The sequence below is a fragment of the Hemiscyllium ocellatum genome, chromosome 18 (genome assembly GCF_020745735.1).
Source record: "Hemiscyllium ocellatum isolate sHemOce1 chromosome 18, sHemOce1.pat.X.cur, whole genome shotgun sequence".
Taxonomy (NCBI): Eukaryota; Metazoa; Chordata; class Chondrichthyes; order Orectolobiformes; family Hemiscylliidae; genus Hemiscyllium; species Hemiscyllium ocellatum.
Window position 1 is genome coordinate 40,424,133 of NC_083418.1, and position 12,968 is coordinate 40,437,100.

The 12,968-nt window shown below is 39.3% G+C and overlaps 1 protein-coding gene across 6 annotated transcripts in view; it reads left to right on the forward strand.

The window, feature by feature from the left end:
- The window catches only part of LOC132824195 (hepatitis A virus cellular receptor 1-like), an 80,599-nt gene extending 68,290 nt beyond the window's left edge, over positions 1-12,309 (forward strand). For all 6 annotated transcript variants that reach the window (XM_060838485.1, XM_060838484.1, XM_060838487.1 and 3 more), the window contains 3 exons: positions 5,168-5,425; positions 9,000-9,122; positions 10,272-12,309. In XM_060838485.1, the coding sequence (XP_060694468.1) occupies positions 5,206-5,425; positions 9,000-9,122; positions 10,272-11,530 (1,602 nt within the window). In that variant the 5' untranslated portion in view covers positions 5,168-5,205 and the 3' untranslated portion in view covers positions 11,531-12,309. The remainder of the gene's footprint in view (positions 1-5,167; positions 5,426-8,999; positions 9,123-10,271) is intronic.
- Positions 12,310-12,968: the final 659 nt, after the last annotated feature.

The window sequence follows — 12,968 nt, forward strand, 5'->3', positions numbered from 1 at the left end:
ATTTGAAGCTAGGGTGCTCCTGACAGTAGACAAACCCCACTCCTACATTGCACCATTCCCATCCGTGCTGTATCATTCCGTCCCCCTTACAAATTGTGTTGAGTCCCATCACAATTGTATAATCTGTGAGTTGAGTGCCTGTCTCTGCATCTCCCTTCCAATGCTAGTTGCCAGTGCATCCTGTGTGTGGACTGATATGGTGCTCTGAAGATTGTGAGGAATTGACAAACCTCGGATGCCAATGTCCATGGATGAGGGCTGCATTCAACTGGTGCCTATATCTGTGCCCTAAGATGCTGTTCACTATTGAGTAACAAGGAGGCTCCTCCCTGCCAGCAGTGAGCTGAAGTCTCCTGGAACCCGCTCTAACTTCCATAATGGCAATTCTCAATACCTCCCTTGTTGCTGAGTTTGTCAAGTTGGAAACTGATCATTAATCAGGTGAGTTGTGCTTTAATAAGTGGTTACCAAACAATAATTCCCCTCGATTGACAATTAGCTGCTGTCTAGTGAGAAAACTTTCCTCGCCATCCAGCATGTGCATCAAAGATCGAGACCAAGCTACTCCCAATGTTGAAATAAGCTTTGGTGGGCTTCTGACACAAGACTGCCACAAACCTCACCATTACCCACACCGGTCAGAACCCTGTAAGATTCCACCCATAATCAAACATTGAGCCAGAAGGGGCAATACTTGGACAGATGAACAAAAGTTGAGAGAGGTAGGTTTTAAGGAACGTCTTAAAGGAGAAAAGGGAGGCAGAGATTTAGGGAAGAAATTTCTGAGCTTATGGCAACAAACACACGGTGATGGATAAATAGGACTTGATATGAGTTAGCAAATGGAAAGCAATGTTTTGGATGGGCTGAAGTTTATGGAGGATGGAAGGTTGGCAACTGATCTGTGGGATTGGTCTAGATGTTACAGTGGCTGGGACGGATATAGAAGTATCGATGTTTTGTCATGGTTGTATAAAGCATTAGTTTGGCCATATCTGGAGGACCAGGTACAGTTTTGGTCTCCTTGTTTACGAAAGAATATAAATGCAGTAGAGACAGCTCAGAGAATATTCACTCAACTGATTCTTCATAAACCTGGGAATAAATCGTTATCAGGAATAGGTGAGAATGTAGAGTTGAAGCCACAACCACATTAGCCATAATCTTTTTGGATGGCAGAGCTGACCGAAGGGGCTAAGGGACCTATTCTTAATTCAGATATTCATAGGTAATAGTTCAGAAGCAGCGGAACAGAGGTGGGGCAGAGATGGACATTGTTACGCAGGTCAAAGTACGCCGCCTTGGTGATGGACAAGATGTTGAATCAAGATATTGAATACTCTGAACCATACAGGATCCTGAGATTGCAAATCTTAGTTTAGTGTCAGACCCCAGTCAGAGGGACCATTGGAGATACTGATTGAGGAACAGGGTTTATAGTGGAGACTGAACACAGTGGTTTTATTCTTCTCCATAATTTGTGTGGGTCAGTTACTGAATCTCAGCCAAGCAGTGTGACAAATCACACATGATCGATGCAGAATTCTGCATCATCTTGCTTTAGGAGAATATTTGAACCAAGAAAAGGGAGAATGAAGAATTACTTTCCTGTGTGGAAGACAAACACTTTGGTGAGAATCAATGAATCTTATGACGTGGCATAAAAATGGGAAGCTGACTTTAGTAAAGATTGTGATCAGAGCTGATGGCTTCCAGGTGGGGGCACTCTTGAGTCATAAACAGATGAAGTGTTTCAGATCAGTAGCAAGTGCTGAATTAAAATATGTTGATTGTGCTTATTTGGCCATTTGACCTATTCTTCAAAAAGTAAAGACCAAGCTATTACTTAATACTCAAAACAGTATTAAACCTCAAACGAACCTGATCGGAAACTCCATTATTCTTGTACCCCAACCCTTTTCTTTCTGCTGTATGCTATTCCCCTGCTAGATTAGGCAGGTTCATTCATATTCTGTACTTATAACCAGCAGCTGGAAGGTGTGCCAAAGAGCTTGGGGTGACTCACCTGTTGACTAAATTGTATTTACTTTTTTTTTACAGGGAAGCATTAAACCACATTTATGTCCCAGTTCAGCAACATTGCCAAGATTAGTAAAACTTGAGTGAGGTTTATGGTTTTCCCTGTGGCACAATCCACTGGGGATTTTGCCCTTCATCGCACTTTTATATAATGTACAAAGAAATTCAATTTATACTTGGGTAAATATATTTCATAAAAGTCAAACTCAGGCTAATTTAACTTAGATCTTGAGGTTTTAAGTCAGTTTTTACCTAGTGTGTGTTTGAAACACAACTTCAAATATTACATTAAGCCACTGGCTATATTGTATACAGCAATCGATATAGTTGGTAGAGAGCTCAATTTCATGATCTTTTTTAACTTACAAATTTTCTATATACTGGGAGAGTTGAATTAATGTAGCTCCTGATTATTTCTCAACTAAAGCTCCTCACCCTCAGCATTTGACAAAATGTCTAATAATAATACAGCAATGGATGTATAGTTTGCTGTAACTATACCTCAAATATTTTTACAAGTATAAAGTACTTAACATATAGGAGTAGACTACACAGCACCTCAAACCAGTTCCATTACTCCAGAAGATAATGGTTGATCTTCCAGCACAATTCTGCTTTCCTGTTCTAATTACCACATTTTGAAATAAGACTGTTCTTGATCATTTTTGTTTTGTATTGCAGTTTTTGAAGTTGGTTCTTGGATGATTAACACGCGAGATGAACTGATGTAATGTTGTCCTGGTTGAAGCATCATAATGCAGCTGTAACTAATGCAGCTAATATTGCTTTTAGTACACAAGCCTTTCTCTCTGCTTAATGCCCTGCATATTCTTGTCATGTTACTAACTTGACTACTTTTGGATAGAGACCCAGTATGTTAAGGAAGCCACTGTGTCGATTTAGATATTCAACTGCTCAGTTGTCTTTTGCTCCACAGTTGATTAATCAGCTGTGTATTTCCTCCAGTTTTGTTTTTTAGTTTAAAAATATTTTGGCATCTCCATCATTGTGAACACAGTGGATTCAGCTCAGAGATCAGCTGATCTATAGAAAGCATTTTTTTTTCTATTCGATACATTCACTTACATTTTCCAGACTTATTTGCACTTGGAAAAATACATTTTACATTACAACATTGACATTGCTGCCAAATTGTTTGCTTTGTACAGTACCAAATCTATTTCAAATCCAGAGGTGAGGTCCAAGGAATCTAATCTCATTCGTCAGACGGAAATGGGTCTGGGTGGGTTACTCTTCGGAAGGTCGGTGTGGACTTGTTGGGCCGAAGGGCCTGTTTCCACACTGTAGGGAATCTAATCTAAAAGCTAATACAACTGTCCAGAGGTGGGGTTTAATACTGATGCAGGTTAATAGACTGGAAAGAAAGGGCTGGGGTGAATACACAGTACTCAAAATAATGGTATGTGCTTTAATTCCTGTTTTTTATTGAACTGTCAACATCAAAATTTACTCATTATAAATGTAAGGTGGGGTAAGCAAATTCTGAGGGTTAAAGGAGAAGACTTCAGGAGATCATACACAGGTCAGCAGTATGGCAATAGTGGAGAAACCATCCTTTGATAGCGTTCTCCTGCTCTATTAAGAACCTTATAGACACTTTTAAACTTATCCTGCCATGGACCTGATATATTTTAATTTAAATTAATCAATTTGCAATTGAAAACAACTGTCAGTAACAGCAACCATGAAACTATGATTAATTCTTATGAAAACCCAACTCGTTCATTAATGTTCTTTGGGAACATTTGGCCTACATGTGACTCCAGCCCCACAGCAATATAAGACCATAAGACATAGGAGTGGAAGTAAGGCCATTCGGCCCATCGAGTCCACTCCACCATTCAATCATGGCTGATGGGCATTTCAAGTAAAAAATGAGGTCTGCAGATGCTGGAGATCACAGCTGAAAATGTGTTGCTGGTCAAAGCACAGCAGGCCAGGCAGCATCTCGGCTTATGCTCGAAACGTCGAATTCCCTATTCCTGAGATGCTGCCTGGCCTGCTGTGCTTTGACCAGCAACACATTTTCAGCTGATGGATATTTCAACTCCACTTACCAGCATTCTCCCCGTAGCCCTTAATTCCTCGAGACAACAAGAATCTATCAATCTCTGCCTTGAAGACATTTAGCGTCCCGGCCTCCACTGCACTCTGCGGCAATGAATTCCACAGGCCCACCACTCTGGCTGAAGAAATGTCTCCGCATTTCTGTTCTGAATTGACCCCCTCTAATTCTAAGGCTGTGTCCACGGGTCCTAGTCTCCTCGCCTAATGGAAACAATTTCCTAGCGTCCACCCTTTCCAAGCCATGTATTATCTTGTACGTCTCTATTAAGTCTCCCCTTAATCTTCTAAACTCAAATATGATTTATTCTTGACTGGCCTTTGGAATAATCTAATAAATTATTCTGTTTAAGAGAATTGGAAATAGGTAACAAGGGTAAGTCTTGGGCACCAGCATCCACATCCCCTGAAAGAATAAATAAAACTAAACTTGGCGAAAATCAATACAAAAGCTTTAACTGTAAGAAGGAAAATTACTGCCCATACTGACTAAAGATTAATATGTTTCTGTGGATCCTCTGCTGAAGTTATAATGGACAATTGGGAATCCCTGCTCCCAAACTTTACTGGTTGTCTTGGTATGTATAATATAGAAACGCAGCATCTATCTGTGTTGTACCTCTTTTAGTATCAAAGCAAGGCAGCATGTTTTCCAGAAAAGTAATTTCAAAGCAACACCATGCATGACATGTCCTGTGTACATATGGATCCTTGCAATTTGAGGACTAGATCTTTCTTGGCAGCCATCAGTGTCATTCCATACCACTTGACAAAAGGTGTGATTTTCTGAGTGAAATTGATTTTTGTATTCCCTTCTACAGTAAAGGTAAGTAGGTGTTAAGAGGCACTTTATTTACAAACGACTTAGCTGAGAACTGAAAAAAAATCCCAATGGAAGCATAGCAATCAAATATGTTGAGATTTGAACTCAGCAGCACAGTCTGACATCCATGTATGAATCCATGTCAGGCCTTCTCATCAGAAATTAATTTCAAACAATTCTGTAACTGTGTTTTGAATTTTTTTTTTATTTCTCTTTCAGATTTGGCAAAGAACAATCAGAATTGGATCAGTCTTTCCATGAAACTGTTATACTGCAGTTCTGGCCAAACACAGATTCCCTTCAGATTTTCCTCAAAAATGTGGACTCCTCTTGGACTGTTTCTTTACATCTCTATTTCCTCTTTGACTGCGAGCTCAGTGTACAATTTACAAAGTAATGGAGTCAAAGTGCTGAAGTCCCTTCACGTCAGTAGTGCAAAGGAATGTAACCAAACTTGTGGCAGTGTAGTAGACCAAGGTAAGGTATGCACTATATCAATGTGCACAAAAGAATTCTACCAGAGAATGCTTTAATCGCTACTGATATTCTGCTGACCTGCGTATGACTTCCTGAAATCATTTGCAGTACTCTTCAGCACTTGCTAAGCTAATTTGCATTTGTGCATTGTCGTGAAATTTTGATATTGATAGTTCAACTGCAAATCAGGATTGGAATACACCACCATTTTGAGGAGCATACATTAACCCTAAATCTTCTTTTCCTCTGTACTAACTAATTACTTAGGCTACTAATTTTATTTTTGCTTGTACCGTATAGCTAATCTGTTGTAGCAAGTATCTTATGAGGCACCGAATTGAACATCTTAGGAAACTATAAAACATCATAATAAAGCAGCTCTTAATCACAAATATGTTCCCATATAAAAGTCTCATGCAAAGAATGCAATTCAATTATAATTCATTTTTATGGAGATATTTTCATTTTGAAATTTTACACAGCTCACCCTTTAAACTTTAATCCTTTGCTCCTAAATGATTCTTAACATCAGAAAATGCTCTTTGATGAAAAGGAATGCATCAACAGATATAAATATTAATACATTTTCTGAATGTAAAAACATTGCAAAGGAGACCGTGATCTTCCCAAAAACAAGATGGCACCAGAATTGGCAGTGCGGGGAGGAAAACTTCAGGCTACAGAATTATAAAAATGAACTGGTCAGTTGGGCAGAAAGGTGGCAGATTGTGTTTAGTCCTGAAAAGTGTGAAATGATGCATTTTACGTTGACTAACAAGTGAAGAGAGTATACAATGAATGTTAAGTCCCTGGGTAGTACTGAGGATCTTGGTGTACATGGACGTCAATCCTTGAAGGCAACAGGACAGGTGGCTAGGGTAGTTAAGAATGCATATGGGATACTTGCCTTTATTAGTTGAGGCACTGAGTACCAGAGGTGGGAGGTTACGACATGGCTAGAAAAGACTGTAAAACTGGAGTACTGTGTGCAGTTTGGACACCACACAATAGGAAGGATGTGATTTCACTGGAAAGGGTACAGAGGAGATTTACAAGGATACTGCTCAGTCTGCAGCATTTCAATGATGAAGAGAGACAACATCGCTAGGGTTATTTTTCTTGGAGCAGAGAAGGCTGAAGGAGGATTAGATTGAGGATGTACAAGATTTTGATGGGCAAAGATGGGATCAATTGAAATAATTTCCCTTCAGTAGAGAGGTCAGTTGCTAGGAGGCATAGACTTAAAGGAAGGGGTAGGAGGTTTAGAATGGATTTAAGGAAAAATCTTTTCACCCAGATGACGTGGTTAACTGGAACTCACTACCTGCAAAGATTGTAGAGACAGAAATCATTACCAAATTGAAGAAGCATTCAGATGAAAACTTGAAATGCCTTGGCACATAAAGATACAGGCCAATGGTTGGGAAATGGGATCAGAGAAGATAAGTCCCTGATGACCAATGTGGATGTGATGGGCTGAAGCCATTCATTTTGTGCTGTAATAGTTAATTGCTCAGTTGACAGTTGGGGATAAGGAACAGATGAGGCAGAAGAGTTGTATGCAGTATATAGCAAATTGATGAATGTGAACTAAGTATGATAAAGCTGCTCAGGTTTGGATTTGGCCACACTGGGAAGGCAGGATGGACTCAGTCAAGGAGCGATATTTCCCAGAGCATCTTTACAACATCGATACAGAGAAAGCTGCATTATTTAAAATCAATACAGCTGAGTTTGATTTTTTTTTCTTAAGTAATCAATCTCATTCATTTGGTCTCATCACCACTTCAACTGGGCAGCTCCAGTAAGGAATGAAGCTCAGGTTAGATTTTATGTTGGGACATGATTCTGGTCATGGAATTGAGCATATTGCAGTGTGAAGGTGGTAGTGGCAGGCAGGGGTTTGGTGAGGGAGTTCTGACCATGGGAGGGGTGGGCAGCAACTGCAAGCATCAAATGACAGGCATGATATTTAGCTGTTACAAAACAAGGGCCACTGTGCACAACAGCAATCCCTAATTTTCCTGGGAGATACGTTAAAAAAATAGTGTCACCTCTCCTAAAGATCAAGCTTGGAGGACTTAAGTATTAAGTAAAATTAATACTTCAACTACAGCCCCTTTTCCTCTGTCACTTACTCTTCTGACCTCCCTATGATTATGCAGCAACACTATCTCTTGCAAATCCAGGAACTCCACAATACTTGCAAAAATCAGTCCTGAGTTACTTTTAGACACTTTGCAGTGGCAGAATTTTTTATTATTATTTTGTAATGAGATTTGGGTGATGCTGACTGAGCCAGCATTTATTGCATATTCCCAATTATTCTTCAGAAGGTGATGGTGAGCAGGCTGAATGGCTTGCTAGGCCAGCTTAAGGGCTTTAAAGAGTCAATCATATTGCTATAGAGCTGGAGTTGTCTGCAACATTCCTTGTAATTCTCTTCCCACTGTGTGGCTGTCCAAGTTTCCTGTGTAGTAGTGGCTTCACAAGCCAATGCATGGCATGCAATCAGTGTGCTGAAACAGAGAATGTTACATGTAGACCAGACCGGACAAAGAAGGCATATTTCATTCCCTAATTGACATTTGTGAATCAGATGGACTTTCATGACAATCATTGTGTTTTATGGCACCATAACTGCAATTTCAATTCCAAATATTTTCTTTATTAACAGAATTTAAATTTCACCATGCCACCATCCCTCTGGCTAATCAACATTATCTTATTAAGCTTCAAGTTGGATATTTGGCCCTGATGCTAGTCCTTGGCAATGTTCCCTCTAAGGGTGCACACATGCCCAGTTGGTGTGCCAGTGCCATTCCTGGCATTGATTTCTGGTTTCAAAAGTCACTCGCATGCTCAGATCTCTGTCTGCACAGAATCAGAAGGAATGAGAGGAAACATAGGTCCTAGTCAGTCTTGCAGCAAAACACTTGATTTTTGGTGACTAGCATGCAGGTTTGTTATATGTACCTGCATGGTGTAAATTTGGAAAAGTAGCGTGATGTGACAACACAAGAAGCCAAGTGACGCTGATTTTGTTTTGAACCACTTTGTGCAATATAAGCATTGCTCTCAGCTTTTGTTGCTCATCAAATTTTGGCCATGATACTGTAATGCTGAAAGTGATGCCAGTGATGGTGACATTCCACGAAATAAAAATAAAGGCAATTGAACTTGTCTTATTGTGCTTTGACAGAATTCTGGAACTCACAAGTCTCTATGAAGTACCACGCAGGCCAAGCTGAAAGTGGCTGGTGGAGCAATGTGCATCTACAAGAGGGATATTTATATTGAGACCATAACACTACTTGTGGCATACCTTGCAGCTCTTCAGAGCTAGATTCCAGGAATTGACCTGTCAGGCTACTGACTTCGAGTCCCTTTGAAAGACCATCTGAACCCTTTTGGAATCATGGTCTCTTTCCTTCCATCTGTAACTGTCACACCCAAACTCACCCAACATTACAGATCAATTTTCAGTCCTAAAGTTATTATCATTAAATGTGTGTTAATAGATTAAAAAGCATAACAGATGATAAGTAAGATTTTCTTTTAATTTGTGTTGCAGATGGCTTGGAGTGTAATTGGGTTGTAATTGAAGAAAAACAAAATCTTTGTTTTTATTTGCACTGTCTTCATATTCCGGTCTGTAAAAGAGTAACTGTGGAAGATGCTAAAGCTTTGCAAATAGGTATGAGATGAATCAGTTTACTTTTCAAGGACTCAGCGCATTAAATTGCCACTTATTATTTACCAATGTCAGTTCTGTGTTAACTATTTGTGCCATTTCTGACTTAAAATCCAGAATCCTTTGATAAACGTATTGTTTTTGCTCTCTTTAACTGTACACAGATTACATCAGTAATGGAGCATCCAGATTTATTTGCAATTTCATCCTTTCTTTAAATTTTAATGTTTTACTGTTCTGATTTTGAGGACAGGATATTGTTTCCCCATTGAAAGAATAAGCCTCTGCCGGTTCTAAACAGTAGAAGATAATCAGAGTAGTTCACTGTTGTCTGGAAACAGCCCCAGTTGTTTTCCAATGGTGCATAACTGTACTAGGGCTCTCAGACAGTAAGTCAGTATGCCTTTAAGAGACAAGGTCATGATATAACAACTGCATCATTACATGTGACCTGAGAAAATAAAGATCTCCGAGTCTGTCTTAACTGGGGCTATTTGAAGCATAGCACACTGCTGCTCTTTATACCTGAATAGCTTAATGTCAGCTCAAGCATTAAATTGCCTTTGAATGCAAAAAAACCAAAGAACTATGGATGCTGGAAATCAGAACCAAAAACAGAAATTGCTTGAAAAGCTCAGCAGTTCTGACAACATATGGAGGAAGCAGATTTAACCTTCGAGGTCCAGTGATCATCATCAAAATGTTCTGAATAAAGGTCACTGGACCCAAAACATTAACTCGGCTTTCTCTCCAGAAATGCTGTCAAACCTATAGAACTTTTCCAGCAATTTCTGATTTTGTTTTAGCCTTTCAATGCGATTTTTATATATGTTAGTGAGCATTAGTAAATGTCCTGTGGGATCTTTCAATACCATATTACCCACATCGAGGTCTTGTTTTGCGAGAGAACATAAGCATTATGATATTTGGTACAAGTCCCCTGCTGGAGACAAATCACACATTTGTGTGCAGTATTGAGAATTACATTGGCTTAAATTGCTGCTCATTTGAGTCAAGTAGGAAATTCTTAGAACATCCTTTTGTACCATTCTATGAATATTCTGAGAACCATTTAAGAATAATGTGTCTAAGGTGAATGTACATAGCATGGTTTAAATATTTTTAACTCCGTTTTTCTTTCTTGTTTTATAGGGCAAAGTTTACCAAGCAAGAGTTTTTTAAGTCGTATACATAGGGTTAAAAGAGGTAATAAAAGGAGTAACAGTAGTAATTCCACAATTTTCAATGAATCATCTCCAGTATCAGCACGAGCCACCATTACATCTGCTATCACCACGAGTCCTACCACAAGGACAACTACAACCATCCCCACCACAACCACCATAACGTCAACTGTCCCCACTACAACCTCAGCCACGACCAAGGTATCATCAACTGTTCCCACCGCCACCACGGTATCATCAACTGTCCCCACCACAACCAAAACCACCATCACAGTATCAACTGTCCCCACCACAACCACAACCGCCACCACGATATCATCAACTGTCCCCACCACAACCAAAACCACCACCACAGTATCATCAACCATCCCAACCACAACTACCGTATCATCAACTGTCCCCACCACAACCACAACCACCACCACAGTATCATCAACCGTCCCAACCACAGCCACAACCACCATATCAACTGTCCCCACCACAACCACAGCTACCACCATAGTGTCATCGACTGTCCCCACCACAACCACAGCTACCACCATAGTATCATCAACTGTCCCCACCACAACCACAGTCACAACCACAATCTCTCAAGAAGTCACAAATACAGCTTCAACTCTTCCATCAGTACCTATTTCAGGTGCTCAAACACCTCCAATGATGACAATAATACCCACTACAATTAATTCAACAATGAATGTCAATGAGCCAACTTCAGTAAATGAACATTCCACACAACTCTCCACTACTAGTTTAGCAAAAACTACCAAGCTACGAACATCAACTGCTCCACAGATGAGATTGGCTCCAACAATTGTTCGTCAAACCACAATGGCAAATGCATTATCTACAAAAGCCATGAGTACTTCAAATGCATCTATGACTTCACCTCAAACCACAACAAAGAAAATAAACAGTTCAGCTTCTGTAACTATGACCATGTCCACAATGCCTGGAGGAACATCAAATTCACTAGAAGAAGAATCAAGAACTACACTTGCGTTCAACGATACGATGTATTACACGTTTTCTCCAGTACCTGCTGGATCTCTAATCAAGCATTTAGCTGATACCAGTTCATTAATAGCCATATTAATATTTGGGCTGCTGTTTTTCTTAGTGAGTATAATATTGTTTGCTCAAAAAGCTTTTGAAAGCTATAAAAGGAAAGACTATGTTCAAGTAGACTATTTAATAAATGGAATGTATGCAGACTCAGATATGTAAGAGCAAGAAAAATGAAAATATAGGAATTATAATACTTCTCCATTATTGGTAATGACAGTGTTTCTTCACCAAACTAAGCACATTGGGAGAAGGTCTGGTGTGGATCAGCAGTAACTTGTGCTGTAAGCCAAACAGAACTGTCTCATTTTGGAACTTGTGGGGACCTTTCAGAGGATCAGTTGCCTGAGAATTAATTATGAATTTTAGAGTATAATCATGATGAAAAGAGATAATTTGGGTTATCCTGAAATTGATTGTACTCCTGTTTGTTAATATTGTTTTGATATTTTGGGGGACTTGCATCCTTGATTCTGGTGGGATTGCAACAAAACAAAATGCTTCAATCACTGTCTCATACAAAAAAAATCTGGTGTATTTTTTAATTGAAAGGGACTTTTGCAATAAAATAAGTTTTTAATGAAAACAATGCGGTAACCTAACACAACCTTCTCAGCAAGTCATTGCAAAAAACTGTGTTACTGAGCATTGAGCTAAAATGTGCAATTGTAAAGCACCATTATGGAGCTTTCTTGCCTTAAAATTTTTAATTTTTTTTTAATGCTACATTTCTGAAATGTATCTCTCTTCTCAGAGATGCTTGTATAATTTTGAGATTCCTAAACATTAATTCATCATAAAACTATTAAAGTAACTCTTGTGCATTAATAGCTGAGATACTATTGTATCTTGCTGCCACGAATGCTCTGCTTGTCTGAACTACTGTATTGTCCTCATGGAAGACCAAGTCTAATGAACATAAAAGTACAAAGTTCACATTTTATTTGTAATAATTTAGTGTATGTCTTTTACATGGTATGTCTTAACATTAACATGGCCAGAATACAGTAAAGCCCAAGAACTAGTAGATCAAAATTGCCATATAATGGCTACCTCTTCCTTTACTGCTCACTTGTGTTGTGAAGTGTACTAGACACTTTATTGCTAAAGCAGTTGGCATGTATATATACCTGAGCTATGCTGTAAGCATGCAGAGTGGACGGACCATGAGACACTGACTTGATGCCAATGTTGCCACTTCGGAACTCCATTATCTAGCCTTCTACTCTTATTAGCCTTCCGATCTTACTGACACGAGGAACCTCACCTCCACCTCCCCTTCCTTCCAGCTCAATACCACCACTATCTCAATGCAACAATACAATTTAAGAGACATTACATACATGCTGGTCACTGGATTATTTCTTCTGACTGTTACAATTCTACATGTTAGGTTTTAGGGAGGAGGGAGTTTCAATATTTATTGAAAATTTCAGTTTTATGGGCCATAAGTTGTAGGAGCAGAAATAGACCATTTGCACCCCCCACCACCACCACATTGTGTGTCTGTTTAATGGGACTGTTGCTGATCTGATAATCCTCAACTCAATTTTTCTGCCTTTTATGCATAATCCTTTGTTCCTTCCTTGATTAAAAATCT